This window comes from Eschrichtius robustus, chromosome 3, assembly GCF_028021215.1.
Source record: "Eschrichtius robustus isolate mEscRob2 chromosome 3, mEscRob2.pri, whole genome shotgun sequence".
Lineage (NCBI taxonomy): Eukaryota > Metazoa > Chordata > Mammalia > Artiodactyla > Eschrichtiidae > Eschrichtius > Eschrichtius robustus.
In genome coordinates, this window is record NC_090826.1 from 188005732 (window position 1) to 188022536 (window position 16805).

The 16805-nt window shown below is 61.6% G+C and overlaps 1 protein-coding gene across 2 annotated transcripts; it reads right to left on the minus strand.

Annotated features, from left to right (window-relative positions):
• Positions 1-862: 862 nt before the first annotated feature.
• TMEM9 (transmembrane protein 9) lies at positions 863-14697 on the minus strand. 2 transcript variants are annotated; one of them, XM_068541879.1, is made up of 6 exons: positions 14630-14697; positions 14090-14191; positions 12961-13052; positions 9224-9332; positions 7080-7211; positions 863-1789 (listed from the first exon to the last, which is right to left on the minus strand). In XM_068541879.1, exons 2-6 carry the CDS (start codon positions 14153-14155, stop codon positions 1643-1645), a joined length of 546 nt encoding a protein of 181 aa, XP_068397980.1. In that variant the 5' UTR covers positions 14156-14191; positions 14630-14697; the 3' UTR covers positions 863-1642. The 2 variants fall into 2 exon arrangements, with proteins under 2 accessions (XP_068397980.1, XP_068397978.1); XM_068541877.1 differs by lacking the exon at positions 14630-14697 and having other exon boundaries at positions 14090-14587.
• Positions 14698-16805: the final 2108 nt, after the last annotated feature.

Genomic DNA, 16805 nt, shown 5'->3' on the forward strand with positions numbered 1-16805 from the left:
GCACGGCCACCTGCAGCCCACGTACCTCCCGCTAACCCACCACAAGCCTCACGCTGGCCAGGCACGCTGGCCCAGGACCCGTCAACCCGGCCCCTCCACTGTGTCCCTCGCTCACTTCCAATGCCAACCCCAAGTCTCTGCTCCTCTGGAGCCCCGTCTACGCATCACCCGGCCCGTGCCCCTCTGTACCTGCACATGGCTCTGAACTTGGGCACATCTTCGCAAACTGAAATGCCCACCCCACCAAGACCCCGGCTCAGGGCTCCACACGGAGCCTTCTCAACACATTGACCTGGACAAACCCCGCGGGAAGACATTCAATCAGATCCAGCTGGGCCGCCAGGCCCTTGTTTCTGCCTGGGTCCCGGACGCACCCCCGCCACACTTCTGGGACGGATGGATGGATGTGACTCAGCCCCGGCGGCCCCTGGACGCTTCTCCTGGCAGCGCTCCTCCCCTGGCTGCCCCCATCCCTCTCTGAGTACCCGGTGGTTTTCATTTGGGGAAACATACGGGCTTTTCAGTGAGCGCCACGCACTGTATCTGTAAGATACTGCCATCAGACACTGTTCAGAGTTTCAGGGGACTCTCCCACAAAGGTGAAACACAAATACACTCAGGACAGTTCCCAAGGGCCAGTTCACCCCCTGCCCCCTGCAGGGAATGGAGCCTGAAAGGAGCAGCGACCCCGCCCAGGCCCCCCGTGGGCTCCGTCCGCCACAGCCACCTGGACTGTCCGCGCCCTGCCTCTCTGCCTGGACCCCTCAAGGACAATGCTCCTGTCCCCTCTCTGGGTCCACCTGTGAAACACTCTTAGTCCTTGAAGTCTCTTGAGATCCACAAAGTGAGACAAATAAGACAATTTCACGATGCTTCCTTGATTTACAAGTAACAGAAGGATGACATTCCTCTCCATGCACTGGTACAATGAACTCAGGGACAAGTGTCAATCTGAGGACAGGAGCCCAGGCGCTCAGAGCCACCGCTCGGCCTCGGGGTCCTGTGGTCCCACCAATGGCTCAGCAATTGCAGACCGGGGCGGGGGTGGGGGGGGGGGCCACCGCCTGGCTTCCTGAAGTGGGAGCGGGGGCCAGGAGGCAGAGTAAGCGGGGTCCTCGGCTCTGCCTGCATTGATGGGAGAAGAGGAAGGGGAAGAGAAGCTGGAACAGCGTCCAGGTGTGCCCTGAGGACAAGGGTCGGGCTGTGGCATCAGCCTTCCCAGCAGAGCCGTCCCGAGGGCTGGAGCGAGGCCACGCCAGGGCCGAGGAGTCGGGTCGGGAGGAAGCCGGCCGTGCCTTCCTCTCCCACACTCAGTTCCTGATGACCGAGCTCCCAAGATCTGGAGCCGGGAGGGTGGTGAGGAGGGAGCAAGGTGACAGGGTCGCTCCAGTCCCGAGGCCCCCAGCCCTCCCCCACTGAAGACCGCCTGAGCAGGCCAACAGACCATGGACCCAGCGCTCTTCCTAGATTATGCAGCTGAGCACATGTCAAAAGAGAGGGAGAAGGAACAACGCCCCGGGCTTTAAAGGGGAGACCCGGAGGGTGGCACTGAGTGGGGAGAGTGGCCAGCTCCGTCCAGCCCTGGAGGCTGGCAGGCGCGGCCTCTGGCGCTGCCTTGACCGTGACCTGGCGGCACTGCTGCCTAGCTGAGCATCTTGTGCCGATCGAAGACCGTCTTCCGCTGCTCCTGCACCTGCAGCTTCCACCGCTGCTGCGCTCCCTCCACGCGCTCCAGGACCGTGTTCGCCCGGGGCCCGGAGAAGGTGGCGGCCGCCACGGAGCGAGCGTCCTGTTGCGGGAAGAAGAAGAGGCTTGGCACCGAGAGCCGGGGGGGTCTCAAACACCTGACACGGAAAACAGTGCGAGGAGAGCGACCCCAAAGGCCTCCCCGAGGGCACACCCAGCACAGGGCGCCCGCGGCTGCGGGATGGGCGGGGGCCTGGGAAGCGGGGGCTCTGGTCAGGCCCGGCTGCACCCCAGACTCGCTCCTGACCCTCAAGAGGAGCGCGGAGGGTCAGCACAGAGGACGCAATGACCCTGTCGTTCGAGGAGAGGCACCACGTGCCCCCACGGCTGGTAGCGGGCTGCAGAACTCCTCGGCCCTGCCGGCCACGGCCAGGACAGCAGGGAGACCCCCAGGACCTGCTCTGCCAGGGGCTGGGACCCCAGCTCGCTCCCCGAAGGACAGTGTCTGGCAGGATGGAGCTGGGAGCTCGCCCTTCGTGCCCACTCCAGAGCCGCTCCGGCCGCCCTCCCCGCTCTGCCCCCATCCCCTACCCCCGCCCTCAGAACTGCCGCTGTTGTCAAAGGCGGCATCTTCCCCTAATTACCACTTCTCTGCCTCCGAAGCTCCAGAGCCCATGCATTTCCCGCAGGACCCGAACCTGATCTGTGGGGGGAACTGGAGCCGAGGGCCAGGCACACAGCCCGGGGGATTTCCTCCCCAGCTCTCCCTGCCTCTCATCTCCTGCCACACACCTCTTAAGGGATTAGCACACCTCTCTAAGCCCAGGGCCGCCCAGCAACTGCAACTCTGCTTCTAATGCCCCGAGCTGGCACAGCTTCTGTCGCCATGCAGCTGCCAGGCTGGGGAGGTAGGGGCGGGGGATGGGGGCGAGGGGAGGGGAGGCAGCGCGCCGGCGGCGGGCGGTGAGGCTGGCATGTCGTCACTGCCGCCCGGAGCTCTGCCCAGGGTGAGTTAGAGACGGACGCTGCCCCCCGGGAGCCCTCAGCCCGGGACCCCGAGGAAGCCTGCTCTGCCAGGCTGGACGAGGACCACGGCAGCACCTCAGGGGCAGGTGCCAGAGCATCAGAGTCGAAGCCAGGACCCTGGGTTCTACAGCTGGGCCCTGGGGGGCCACCTTCTCCCGGCCTCGGCCACTTCGCAGCTGTGTGTCCCTGACAAGCCACTTGATTTCCCCAAGCTTCAACTTAGCAAAGCCGGTCTTCTTAGGCTTCTCTGCCTATACCGTCAACAGGAATTACATTCACTCGATGACCCAGTGCGGAAACACACACACACACAGCTTCACACAACGCTCAGCATGACGCCCTCTGACGTCCTCTGCCCTGCTCCATCTCACTGTTTGCAGTGCTGGTCATGACTCAGGACCTCGTGGGTGACGCCCCACACCGACACACACGGTTTATGACCAGGAGCGGGGTACGGCAAGGTTACATACAGTAACACGTGTAAAGTTCTCAGCACACTGCTGTCAGAGTTGGAGCCCGCGGGGTGTTCAGTTCCCTTCCTCCCCAGCAGTTCACGGTGGGAAGACGACTGTGGAATCAAACCTGGCTTTGCACCTGGGCTCTGACCCTGGAGCACGACCCTGGGTGACACCCTGTCCTCTGAACCTGCTTCCCACCCACGGATGGAGCCTGCAGGAGTGTCTTCGCAGGGACAGTGGGCGCACAGCGTTTAGCGGTGCCTGGCGGATCACAAGCGCTCAATTCACAGCAACTGTCAGTGTGAGACCCACTCCCGGAGCCCCCAGGCAGCAGCGGGGACCTGCCCTTGAAAGGTCACCGGTGTCACTACTTTTCAGATCATCCCTTCCCGGTTCAGGACCAGACTCTGAGTGGCCGTCTAGGTGAAGGGGCACTGGAGACCCCCATGGGAGGCTGTTGGTCCCCCAGGACCGAGCTACCCCGGCTCCGGGGCTACTGGGACTTCTCTCCCCGCCGGCCTGCCCACACTCTCGTCCTCCTGGGAGCCTGGGGGCAGGCCTGGCAGGGCGGAAAAGCGCCACCTGCCCCCTCCTTGCACCCTTCCTGGCCCCGGCTGCTCTCCTGTCCCGTCGGGAGAGAGTCTGGAGGGAAAGCAGAGGGAGCCAAGAGCAGCGCACTAAGGAACAGCTGAAATTCACCACATCACCACAGGACCACTTGTTTTTCCTTCATGTAAAGTCTTGACAAACAGGTCCTAAGCGGGGAAAGCTGCAGCTGAGAGGCTCTGCACTTCCACCGCTAGTAGTCTGATTAATGGGTACTAGAGACGCCACGTCTGTCCTAGAAACGCTCAGAGCGGGGCCTGGTCCTCACCGGCTCTGCCATAGGAGAGATGCTACCACTTCCAACCCTCTTACCCCCCAAGCTGGGCCTCTGGGCAGTGAGGGCAGGAGGGGGAGCCCCGCCGACCAGGAGGAAGGCGCCTGCTGCCGACGGGGCTGGACAGGCCTGAGGGTGAACGTCCCTGGGTGCCGGGCGCTCCCTTGGCGCTGTGCCTGGATTATTCCCAGGCTCACAAGACTGGCTTATGGGCTATGTGATTCTCATCTGCGGCTCTGCTGCCCAAGGTCACAAAGGACTTGGACCCGTGTCTCCCGAGCCCCACATTCAAGCCCTCTGGGCTGGCTGAACCGTGCGCACCTGGCCTGGCCTCCCTGCCCCCGGCCTCTGGCCTTGCTCTGCCCCGTGACTGCCTGCAGCCAGGCCCTGCCCTGCCACCCCTCGGCCTTCCTGCCAGCTTCAGGTCAGGGCCCCAGTGAAAGGTCTTGCTCTCAAGGCTGCACAAACACTTGTAAAGCCGCACACATGGCATCACAGCAACCACACTGAGACAAGAGCTCAGACTCGGAAAACTAACCAAAGGGTTACACACCAGGACAGCGAGTGCAGAGCTGGGACTCCAGCCCAGGATCACAATCCCAATGCCATGCTCCTAACGGCTGGGCCACGAGGTCCTGACGGCCGTTCTAGAGACGTCCGCCGGCCCTGCCCTTCCTCGTCCCCCTTCCTGCTCTGGGCTCAGGGGGACGAGGGCCCTGTCGCTCTTGGGCTCCTCGCCACCCTGGGAAGGGAGGGGCCGTGCAGCAGCTCAGGGTCCCTGGCTGCCATCACTCCTGCACACCCTTCTCTCTCCCCCACTCCCGCCCAGTGGGCTGTGGTCTCGGGGGACCCTGCAGAGCTGAGGCCCACGAAGTGAGGCCCAGAGACACCCACAGCCTCGCAGGAACCCTTCCTTCTCTCTCTTCAAAGGGGGCCAAACCTACACATCTAGCACAGCTCTGTTTGCCGTTTCTGCCCCAGCAAAAAGGCTGGCTTCCTCCTTTCAAAGGGCGTCTGAGCCGGGGGATTAGTCCTGATGCTGCTGGAATCAGGAAAGGCAGCGCCCCACACCGGGGGCCCACCGGGCCGGCCGGCACCTTCAGAGGGAGCGGGGCTTTCATCTCCTCAGCGCTGTGGGCCAGGCCCCCTTCCCCTCTGTCCTCGAGCCCCAGGGCAGGAGCTCCCGGCTACAGGAATGGGGGGACGAAGCCAAAGGGCCCCCATCCTGGGATGCGATTGACCCCCCCCCCCCGACTCCTGCGGTGTGGAGGGGAGCCTTCTCAAGGTCACTGAGCTGCACAGGCCTAGAGCCTGACTTTCTTCCTCTTGGGGTGAAAGCTAAGTCCCCCGCCCCGGGGGGTCCCCATCCTTCTTAAGCTCTTCAGAGCATTTCCAGAGATCCAGCTCACCCACGCAGGGCCTCCTCCCCTTGCCGGCCCCAGGCCCGGGCGCCACCGCGGTCTCCGCTCCACTCCACTCAGCTCCAGCGGCCCCAGCACTTAAGCGGCCCCTCCCCACCACGGAAGAGCCCCGCTGCCAGGAAGCCTTCCCACACTGACACCGAGGAAAAGTCAGCCCCCAGCCTCCCCCGCCCCTCTCCTGACATCCTTCTATCCCGCACCCCTGGCTGGGGGCTCTGCTCCGGGCTCGGACCCTGAGGGTGGGCCCGAGGTCTGTGCGTCTGTCTGCACGGGGCACCTGCAGGACCTGAGTACAGCGGGAACAAGAGACACAGGGACGGGATGAGCTGGGGGGGCCCGGGATGGGGTCCATAAAGAACCGTGCAGCTTGCCCTCCCTTGGGGCTCCGCAGCCAGGTGGCACACATGCCGGGGAGGCCGCAGGGAGAGGCCGCGGAGCCGTGTAATCATGGCCCATCTCTCAGCCGCTCCCCAACCAGGACTGCCATTACCGCACGCATCCCCTAATCACGGGGTACTCACCCGCGCCGCTCTGCCCCCAGCAGAGCTGCTATTACTGCGAGGTAGGCGCGCGAGATTTCCTCCTGGACAAAGACCACCCGACTGCCGGCCCCCCGCCTCCCAGCCCCAGCTCCACCGGCCGGGCGCGTGTCAGCAGGAGGCTGGGGGCGCCCACCCCGGAGGGTCCGTGGGGTCCAGGGACGGGCCAGGCCCCCTCCCTCCCTGGCGTGTGCAGGCCTGCCCCGTGCGGCCGGGCAGCTTCGCGCTGAGGTCTGAGCCCCAGCCCCTCTTCTTGGTGGGACCCTGCCCTTCCCAGCTCCACCCGCCGCGTGCGATGCTCTCAAGGGCGACAGCCCGCCGGCGGCACAGCCTAAGCCTGGTGCTCCGGTGACCACTCACCCCTTCACCCCGCTCACCTGTGTCTCTGCAGGAAGAGTCCCTCTTACACGTGTTAGCCTCCCGGCTGTGGTCCCTCCGCCCCGGCTTTACGTAAACCAGGGTGAGGCCAAGCGCTCCGCACCTGTGTGCAGCTGGTCCCCAGGATAGCAAGCGTCCTGAGCCCCACCTGCCTGCAGATGCCACCCTCTGGGGCACCCCTCTTCCCTCACTGCTGTCTCGGGCACACATGGCAGCTGTGCAGGCCCGAGGGGGCGAGCTCGAGGGGCACAGGCCGGGAGCCCCCGACACCGTCACAGCTCTGTGCACGGCACACACCACCTCTCACTCCCAGAGAGCTGTCTGCGCCTCCTGTGTCCCACCCGGGGCTCCCCTGACTCTCCGGGCACGCTCTCCAGGTCCACTGTCAGCCCGACACCAAGGTCCGGGCACCCACACGTGGCTGCCTGGCGGGCTCACTGCCCCTCTGCCAGGAATGCGGTGGGACAAGGAGGCTCCCCGGCCCGTGCACTGACGCTGCCTGGTGCCACATCAGGGAAAACTCGAGGCTGCCCCCGCTGAGGAAACACTGCAGTCCGGGTAACGCGCAGGACACCGAACGGGAGAAGAGGCGACCGGAGCACTGGGGGAGGGGAAGACAGCCGCCACCTAGGCCCCAGGGACGCTGCGTGCGGGCGGAGGGACCGGCGGGGCCGCACTCAGAGCCCGGTACCTCGTTCTCCTCCTCGTTGTGCAGCCGCTCGGTGTAGGCATCCGGCTTTCGGATCAGAGGGTCCACCAGCATCAGGAAGGCCATGTAGAGCAGGAGGGCGCCCACCACCGACAGGTAGATGACGATGATGACCTGCGAGCGGAAGAGAGCCAGCTCGCCCTGTGGACGGCCACCTGCCGCTCCTCTCCCTTGCAGTCTGTCTTCACCGGGCAGCGCGGCCTCAAGTGCTGCCTGCAGACGGGCCAGGAGACCGCGGGCGCGGAGAACGACCCACTCCACCTTTACTGACTGTGCCCTCCGTGGTCGGGACCCCACGAGAACCACCAGTTCTCTGGCAGCACAAAGATGACAGATGAGACGCCCCCAGGAGTGGAGAGCGGGGAGGGGAATCTGCCCAGCCAGACAGAGGTGGGGGGAGCGCCCGTATGAGTGGGAAGTACCGAGCCCTGCTGAGGGCAGCACAAGGTGACGGGGTGGGAGCTTCAGTCCCAAGAGGGCGAGTCACCGTCAGGGGACAGAGGGGACAGGCAGGCGGCCACAGCCCCTCCCTGTCAGTCACAGCAGAAGGTGAGGCTGGGGCAGAAAGACAACTTCCAGAATCTCTTACATGCCTGGAGAGCCTCCCAAGCTGCAGTCATTTTTGTTTTACAGAAAAAAGAGTCAAGGAAGCTAATGAGATGTTTCCCAGTGTGGGTACTCCCGGCACCTTAGGCAGGACTCCCCAGGACACTGCCCTCCACGGGCAGTAACACAGCGCAGCTCCTGGGGCCACAGTCCATCTCCAAATGTCCCCCAGGGGCTGACACTCACCTGATGCAGACCCCCAAGGCCACACCACCACCCTCAGTCCAAAGAATACCAAGTGGTGGATGTGCCTTGAACCCAGATTTGCTGACCACAACTCCTATGCCTTTTCTCTCCCTAACCGCCATGCGTCACTGCCGACCCTAGCCAAGGCGTCTACGCTACGACGGGAGCCGAGCTTGGTCCACAGCCAAGTCCAGCTGGACCACGCCCCTCCCTGACCAGGGCATCTTTAGACAGGGTAAAGGATCAGAACTCTTGCCTGTACCCCAGGAAGCGGGGGGCGGGACAGGGCTGACTCTCTTAACAGGCTGAAGCTGGAGGGGGGGTCTCTCTGGTCTCTTAGCAAGGACTAGAGAGGAACTGGGGGATTAGGAAGTGTATCTGATGAGGTCCCCACGTCAGGAAGTCCCTTCCAATCTAAGGTCTCGGGGACCTGGTCCCCCAAGCGTGGGGCCAGGGGATAAGCTCAGAGGGGAAGGGGTGATGCTAGGGAGGGCGGACAGGCAACCGCTTCCACCTCAGAGGGGAGAGGATGAGCACCATGGGCCAGGCAGGGAGGACAGCGCGGAGGACCACCTCCCCTCCAAAAGGGCCTCAAAAGGGAAGCCCGATGGCAGGCTCAGGGCTGTTGCCAAATTCCTGCGGGTTCTTTCCTGCTGCTATTTCCAGACCCTTCACCAGACACGCAGAAATAAGCTTAAAAGCTGGACCAGGAGGAGCTTATGTTGGAAATCGGCAAGCATGGCCAGGCTCGCCCTGGTTGGGGTGTGGTGGTGCTGGGGGATCAAGCCTGCCTGGAGGGGACCAGGGACCAGGCCTCTCCATGTCCTCACTGTGTGTTGGTGGCCATTCCACCACCTCCCCTGAATTCACTGATGCCCACGAGAACGGGGTTCAGGGGACGCAAGGGGGGGCATCTGACGCCCATCCTGCCAGGCCCGCAGCTCTGGTGTCGCTCTGGAAGCTTAACCAGACTGGAGGCTCCGGAGGGCGGGCTACCTCCTTTCCAACATCCCTTACGGTGCCCGGGACACAGCGGGAGCCCCGAAAACGTCTACTGAACAAATGGAAAGCGAGAAGGTAGGGGAAGATGGGAAGCGCCGGGGAAGGGGTCTCCAGCCCCCCTCCCAGGTCCCCCCTGCGAGTGTGATGGCGTCAGAGGGGAGAGCGGCTCCAAGGGGGGGTGGGAAGGGGGTCCCTGGGCTGTGACCCGGCCAGCCTGGGGGCCAGACCCCCAGCCCCAAGGAACGCTGCAGAAGGAAACAGGACCGGAGGCGGAGGGCGGGGCGGGGCGGGGCCACGCAGGGGGCGAGGGGGCGGGGCGGGCCGCCGGACACCTTGATGGTAGTGGTGCTCCGCTCCTCGTACTTGCACTCGCACAGCAGGCAGTAGGCTTCCACGTCGTGGCCGGGCACCGGCATGGGCTCCACCACGTGCAGGCAGTTGCTGCAACAGACAGAGGGCTGTGGGGGCAGCCGGGGGGCTCCCCAGGGAGGGAAGGGTCTCTGAAGGGTCAGGCTGGCGGGACCCCTTTCCCAACCCACAGCCTCACGAGGCCCTTGCCCTCCGCGCCTCACCGGGTGGGTGTCCCAGCGGCACAGACTCCACCCCACCCCACCCCAGTCCCTCGGGTCCAGGGTCTGTCCCCGTGGCAGGCAGCGCCTCCGCCAGCCCTCCTCTGACCCACGAATCCACCACAAGCCAGTGACTCTGCCTTCTTCAACATCTCTGAACCCCACTTCCCTATCCCCTCCCACTGCTGTGTCTCAGCCGGGCCCTGCCCCCAGGAGCCTGGCGCCCTGGGCCTGAGCCTCCTCTGGGAGCTGCGCCTCTGGGAGCTGCAGGGGTGGCGCCGGATGACCCTCCAGCACCTTCCAGCTCTGGCCCGGGCTGTCCCAGGGGCCCTCAGGCTCAGGCGGGCTTTCTGGCAGAGGTGCCAACAGTGTGGGCTGGCATGTCCTCCACAAGCCTCTGTTCCCCCTAGAAGTCCGTATGTGGAGGGTGTGATTTCACCTGAACCTCTGATGACCCCACTTCCAGCGCTGGGCACGTGGCTCCCTGCTCTAACTCAGCCCCTGCCCGGGGAGGGGCCGCCAGACAGGGCCAGGTCCACACGCAGCACTGGGTTATCACTCCTGGGACCTCCCCTCTCCCGGGGCCTCGACCAGCCTCCGAGGCCCAGATTTCTCCCTGGGTCTGGAAGGTCACTCTGGTGCACCAGTGGGACGTGTGGGTTCCCCACGGGGATGTGTTCTCTCCCCAGAGAATCAGTGAAACCGTGACATGTCCCTTTTTGGGGATCAGTGATAGCGCCTTAGGGGAGAGGGTTACGGAAGGGCAAGCTGGTTTAAGTCTCTGCCGTCTGCAGGTGACGTGTGTCACTTTTCTGGGCCTCGGTGTCCTCACGGACACAACAGAGGCTGAACTTGATCAGCGTCCTTCAACATGTGCTCCCTGGGGCACCCCAGGACCCTCTGTGCCGGAGGGTGGGAGGGAGGGGCCGTGGACGCTCCCGCTCAGCCGGGGCAGTCCTGACTTTGTTTTACACAATGTGTTTCCAAAACAGATTTGTTTGAAGCCTGTATTTTTAGCAGTGTGAGAGACACTGCACTAGCCAGCTCTGGGACTGCCTCTATAGTATACTCCTCGGGGAGCTCCACCATCAGGGCGAAGGTGTCGGGGTTTCTGCCCCTCACAGGCACGAGGACCCCCAGCACGAGATGGCAGAGCGCCTGCCACACGGGAACGCGGCCTGTGCGGCTCAGACACCCTGGCTTCAGCCCCCTCAACCAGGGGAAGGCCCAGGTGTCCTCCTCGCAGTGGAGGGACCATGCGGAAGGGGCCGGAGGACACACCTGGTCTCCTCTGGCCCTGGCCTGAGGTCTAGGATCACAGCGTCAGGCCCCAGCCCTCCCCTAAGGGGCTCCAGGCGGCCTGCGATGCCTCCCCTCCCTGACAGGCCAGGGTCGCTGGGTCCCAGAACCCCGGGGTCTTACGTCCCAGCCTCAGGTTCCACCCACCAGCCTTGGTGGAACTGTTCCTCAGGCAGCCCCCTAATGCTGACTGCCCAGGGGAAGGAGATAAACCACAGCCTGAGAGGTCCAGGTAGGACTCCGTCCTCCGTGGCATCCACGCTTGGCTTGGGGCCTTACGCTGGCCCCAGCGCAGAGACAGTGCTGGTACAATGTGGTGGTGCCTGAGGGGTGTAGCCTTATTGCCTGGTGTCGGGCTGAGACAGTCTAGCCGTTTATTCCTGACGCTATTTGAACTGTAAACACGAGATACAAAGAGGTCACAGGGGCTTCCCCAGGACTCCAGGCCCTGGGGCTCTGTAACTCCATCAGGACGGGCAAAGACAGAAGGAAACCTGGGCTTCCCTCTTGGGCTATGGCGTTAAGTCGGATGACGGTCACCTTCGTGGCCTCTAGGAAGGCATAACAATATACATCACTAATACTACCAGCTGACATTTATACGGCCTCAGCATGTGCTGGGAATTGTTCTAAGTGCTATACTTACTTGTACATGCGTTGCACAAGTGTGCGCTCGCACACGTGCACGCACACACACACACACACACACTCTTATTTAATACTCAAAATACTGCCACCGCTTTACAGATGAGGAAACTGAATACACTGGGGATTAAGCAACTTGCTTCACAATGAACAAGGAGCAAAGCTAGATTGGAAGGCAGGCAGGGTCGATCCAGAGTCTGCATCTAACCAGACTGGTTCTCAGAAAATCACACACTCAGAGCTGGACAGGTTCAAAATCCCCAAATGCTGCTCTGGACCAACCGCATCACGATCACTTATTTAAGAAAAAGTTTCTGCCGTGCCCTAACCCCCATATTCACTGAATCAAAATCTTGGGCGTGGGGGGGTGGTATCTAACGTACAGCGTGGTGACTATCGTTAACAATACACGTTAACAATTATGTACACTTAAAGTTGCTAAGAGAGTAGATCTTAAATGTTCCACCACACCCACACCTGCACGGTTACCCTGTGAGGCGATGGAGGTGTTGTCTAACCTTATTCCACAATAGATACATGTATCAAATCACGAAACCTTATACAACATCACATGTCTGATTCATCTCAATAAAGCTGGGAAAAACAACAACAAAAAAAACCCCAAAAATCATGGCGGAGGGGGTGCTGGGACTCTGTATTTTCTCAAAGCCCACCTGGTGATCCTGATACCTGACCAAGTAGAGGCCACGCTGACCTGGGCTCCCCCGTGTGGCGTAACGGCTCCACGGGGACCTGATGCAGGCATCACCGCACCTGCGCTCAGGGCCCTCCGGGATGAGGAGCCCCTACTCCTGAAACGGCCTGCACGAGAAACGCCTCAACTCACACTTCAATCTGGCTCCCTGGAGCTCTCCTCGCTGGCCCCAGCCCTACACCCAAGCCACACGGCGCGCCTCAGAGCACGCCAGCCCCTCTCCTGCCCTCTCAGCTGCGTGTGTCCCCAAATCCTCTCCTTAAACCGTTCTTTCCAGGAGATCACGTTGAAACTTGCCTTCGACAAGCTGATGTCCTTTCTCTGAATGATTTTTTGATTATTTCTCTCTTTTTTGAAGTGAGGCATCCAGAAATGAATTCACGACTCCAGGAGTATAATGTAAATTCTCTTTGGGCCTCAATCTCTGCAACTATAAAATGGGAACACAACCCATCCCACTGCCTTCCAAGGTGGTTAGACGCGTGGTTATCAAATGACGCGTGTAACAGAGCTTCGCCAAGAGCACGCAAGTAGGCGAAAGATCCCACGGTATGTGGCTCTAATACTTATCTCTCCCAGCTTCTCTGTTACCATTTTGCAGATATGAACAAACACCCAAATCAAAGCAAATCAAAATGACAAAATCCACTCCTCTGACCAGGAACCCCTCAGCTGGAATTAAAGACATGTGGACCCTATTTCTAATCGGTTGTGTGACCAGGGACAAAATAGTCCTTTGTAAGGTTCTCCACAGAAATGGGAGAGCAAGCTTATCTTCCAGGGGTCCATGAACCCCAGTCAACACCCACAACCTCAAGGGCCAGCCTGGGCAATGCCTTACCAGTCCTTCTGTGACACATTCTGGTTGTAAATGTGTCCACTGATGTTTCTATATGGTGGACAGATGCATTTGCACCGGATATCTTCAGAACTCTGCAAGAGAAAGCACAAATCAGGTGGGCAGGGCCCCTGGGTTCAAATTCTAGCAAGACTCTCAACTTTCAGTTCCCTGTTCCATAAGGTGACCATATGAATGCTCTCGACCTTCCCCCAGGCCCAAGTTCAGCAGGAACGACTTCTGCAGGAAGGAGGCTACATCACACGGTCCTCAAGAAACTGTCTGGGGGCGCGAATGATACCCACGGAAGGCTGCCCAGGGCTGCCACTCCCAGGTAGGGGGCTTGGGGGAGGGGCAAGCAAGGTGGCAAGGCCCAGAGCAAGGTGCTCTGGGCCTCACACCTGTGTGTGTACCCGGGTCCAGCAGTCTTGGCGGCTGGCCTCTTCCCCCAAGCCCACCTCCAACTTCCTAGGTTAGGATCAGGGAAGGAAAAGGCTGGGGTGAACCAGAAAAAGTGGACGTTTCCATGGAAACACTCAAGCAACCCCTCTGCAAGTTCTCCCTCCCTGGAATGGGTCAGAGACAACAACACAAAATTTTCATTCGAATTAGCATTCCTAGGAGGAAGTGGAAACAAACCCTGAGACTCAGTCTGATTCAAAGCCTCAGTGATCTTCATAATCTCGAATTCCCAAACCCAGCTCCAGGCCATTACCCCTAAGGAACGGAAGTCACCTGGAGCCTCAGCTCCAGTCCCGGCTCGGGGGTGGGTCCCCTCCACCCAGCAACCCGCATCTGTGCAGACTTCACACTCCTCACATTACGTCCACTCCTTAGGCTACTGGAAGCTCCGACTAGGGCAGAAGGCACCCAGGAGCAAAGGGAAGAAGGTACTGAGAACTTAAGACAACTTCCCCAAACACAGAACCCTGACTGGAATTCCACCTCTGGCGTGCCAGATCCAGACGCGTGCCCCGCAGACCCCCCCTCTCCTGGAGGCCTGCAGCCTAGGGCCGAGAGAACATGCCCCGGCACGGCCCGAAGGGGAGTGAGGGGCCGGGCTGGGGCAGTAGCCACCCCCCACCCCGGGATGCCGGGGCGCAGGCAGGGTGGTCGTGCACGGGAGCTGCACCTTGTTGGCTTGGGCTGGGGGCACCAGCAGACTTCCGACCACGGCCACCAAACACAGGAGCTTCATGCTTCTCAGACTTTCGGGGCCGGCAAGACCGCCCACCTGGAAGAGAAATACTGAGGCGGAGAAGGGGCGGGCGGCCACGCAGCACCCTCGGCCCCGGAGCGAACCGCCCTGCTCGGGCACGGGAACTGGGTGGGAGCTGGGCCCGGGGTTCTGGGCCTTCCAAGCCCGGTCCGCGAAGGCGCTTCCCTCTCCCCCAGGCCTCGACTTCCACAGCCAAACTGGCGCGCCGGGCCGCGGGGCCTGCTGGGCGGGGCCACGGGCCTCGGGTCCGCCGGACAAGGCCGGCCAGCGACCCCCGTCTCCCGTTCCTCCGCCCTTCCTCATCACCGCCCGCAGCTCCTCCCGCTCGGGCCGAGAAGAACTTGGGGCGCGGAGTCTGGGAGCCCCAACCCCACGGCCGCCGCGGAACCCGGACCCCAGGGCCCTCGCGACCCCCGCGACCCCCGCACCCTCCCCCAACGCACGTCTGCTAACCTGCGAACCCCGCCTCGGCAACACGGGACGCGGCCGGCCCCGCCCCTCCAGCTTCTATTGGCTGCGGGGGATGTCGCCGAGGCAACAAGGCCCGCCTCCGCCTGGGCGCCGAGGCTCCGCGCAAGGGAGAGGGAGACATTTCTCAACCCGACCAAACAGGAAAAGGGAGCGTCTGCAAGCGAATGAGAAGCTGGGAAGGTGTGGCCTCCTTGCAGCCGCAGAATTCCACCGCCGAGCTCGCTCCTCCCCGTGTTCAAAACCCAGGGTTTCGGAGGGGGCCTAAGCTGTTCAGTCTTGCCGTTTTATAGAGAAAGCACTTGATAAACAATAAGCTAGAAACAACAATAACGATAAAAGCAGATTCAAGGGCCCTGTCCTCATCCACAATTTGGAGATGTTATCTGAGTCGCATCTTTGCTGCAGAGGGCGGCCCCACCTCTCCTCCCCCTCCCCGCCAGGAGGAGGAACCCGGGCGGCGAGGGGCGGGCTGGGCCCCTGAAGGGTGCGCCCCGCAGCTGCCAGCCTGGTGCCCTGGTGCTGGTTCTGGACCCGGCAGATGGGGGCAGGATGTGCGGGGGGCGGGGGAGGTCCGGGCCGCTGAGGGGCAGGGGTGAACTCGGTCCAGCTGCAAAGGAAAGAGAGAGGAGTCGTCCGAGTCTAGGGCACCGACCCTGGTGAAGACACCTGGGCTTTGGTCCCGCTCTGCCACTAAGCAGTGGTGTTACCTGGAAGACACCTCCCCTCTCCCGCCTCTGCTTCCTTGCCTGAAATGAGTTGGTTGTATGCAAAGACCCTTCAGTCGATATTTTGGGATTCCGGGGCGGGGCGGGGGGGGGGGGCTTGATGTGGCCCGCCCCCCCATGCAGGTACTGTGGATTGTGGTGGGCACTTCCTGTGGGGATCTCTGGGTTTGTGTTGGTCCCTCCTACTGATATGTGTCCCTCCCTGTATCCCCTCCACCTGCAGGGTCCCTGTTTGCTGAATTGGGTAGATTTAAAATCCGCCAGCCAGAGGACCGGCAGGAGGCACCACAGTGGCACACAGAGGTCGTGGGCTTTGACCCTAGGCCAACCAGGGCACCAATCCTGGTTCCTCTCGCACTAGTTGTGAGAATTGGGGTGGTTGGCTTATCCTTTAGAGAGCCTCGGTTTCCACATCCGTAAAATGGGGATAATATGACCTACTTTCAGGATATAACGAGTCTATATGTGCAAAGCACCTGGAACAGTGGGGGCTCTGTCAATTGAGACCATAGCTCATTCTGGAGGTCAGAGCGGCTGCTTTGGGGAGCAGGCTGGGACAGAGAGAGGATGCCTGTCACGTGGGGGCAGAAGAGACAGTTCAGGCACTGGAGAAACACCCTCCCTCCCCCCCATACACCTCCTATGTGGCGGTGGAGACCTTCTTGGGGACAAAAGCAGAGGGCCGAGTCTCGGTCACCTCCAGCGCATGGTCCTCTGACACACGACACTAAAGGTACCCAGTGCTGGTCTCACCATCTTCACCACAAAGTGGAAGCGAGGCCTCCCAGCTTCCTCTGTGCACCAGCATCCTGCACTTCTCAGGAATGCAAGGATGTGTGTATCAAATGATCTTTGACTCTGTTCTCTCCTGTCTGCACCTCGAGTCTATGCCAGCGACCCTAAGGGACAGCCATCATTGCCCCGCTGGCATACTGCACTCTGTCCTCCTGCTTCCATCCTGTCTTCCATCCAATCCTGTTTTCAGCACCTCGCTCACAGCTCTGTAATCCCTGCGAGCACCCTATCGCATCAACTCGAGACCCCTCCACCAGGTGTCCGAGCCCTGGCCCTCCCATCTCAGCTCTGGTCACCCCCCGCCAGCTGTCTCCCACATTTGGCTTTGCTCATACCAGTCCTCTTGGCAGGATGACATCGCCCCCTCAGCCTGCATCTCTTTCAGACCTCTGCCCCAAGCGCCTCTCTTCCAGAAACTTTTCCCAGGTAGCCCTACCTGACCCAGTGCGCCTCGTTCCCGCACGTCCACCGTGGGCCCTGTGTTTAAGAGCCAGGCCATTGAGAGGAGTCTGAACCTCTTTATTCAATCCAATTCCACAAGCGTGTGCCGAATACTGTCCAGATGCCCCAGGGGACACAACAGACAAGCCACATGTGAACCCTGCTTTCAAGACGTGTCTTGTAGAGAAGCCATGTAG

Coding starts and splice junctions, on each gene's coding strand:
- TMEM9 (XM_068541877.1), bottom strand. CDS start 14,479: ATGAGGAAGGGCGGAGGAACGGGAGACGGGGGTCGCTGGCCGGCCTTG. Junction 13,053..14,089: donor CCCCAGCCCAAGCCAACAAG/GTGCAGCTCCCG, acceptor TTTCTCTTGCAG/AGTTCTGAAGATATCCGGTG. Junction 1,790..7,079: donor ACAACGAGGAGGAGAACGAG/GTACCGGGCTCT, acceptor TTCCCGCAACAG/GACGCTCGCTCCGTGGCGGC.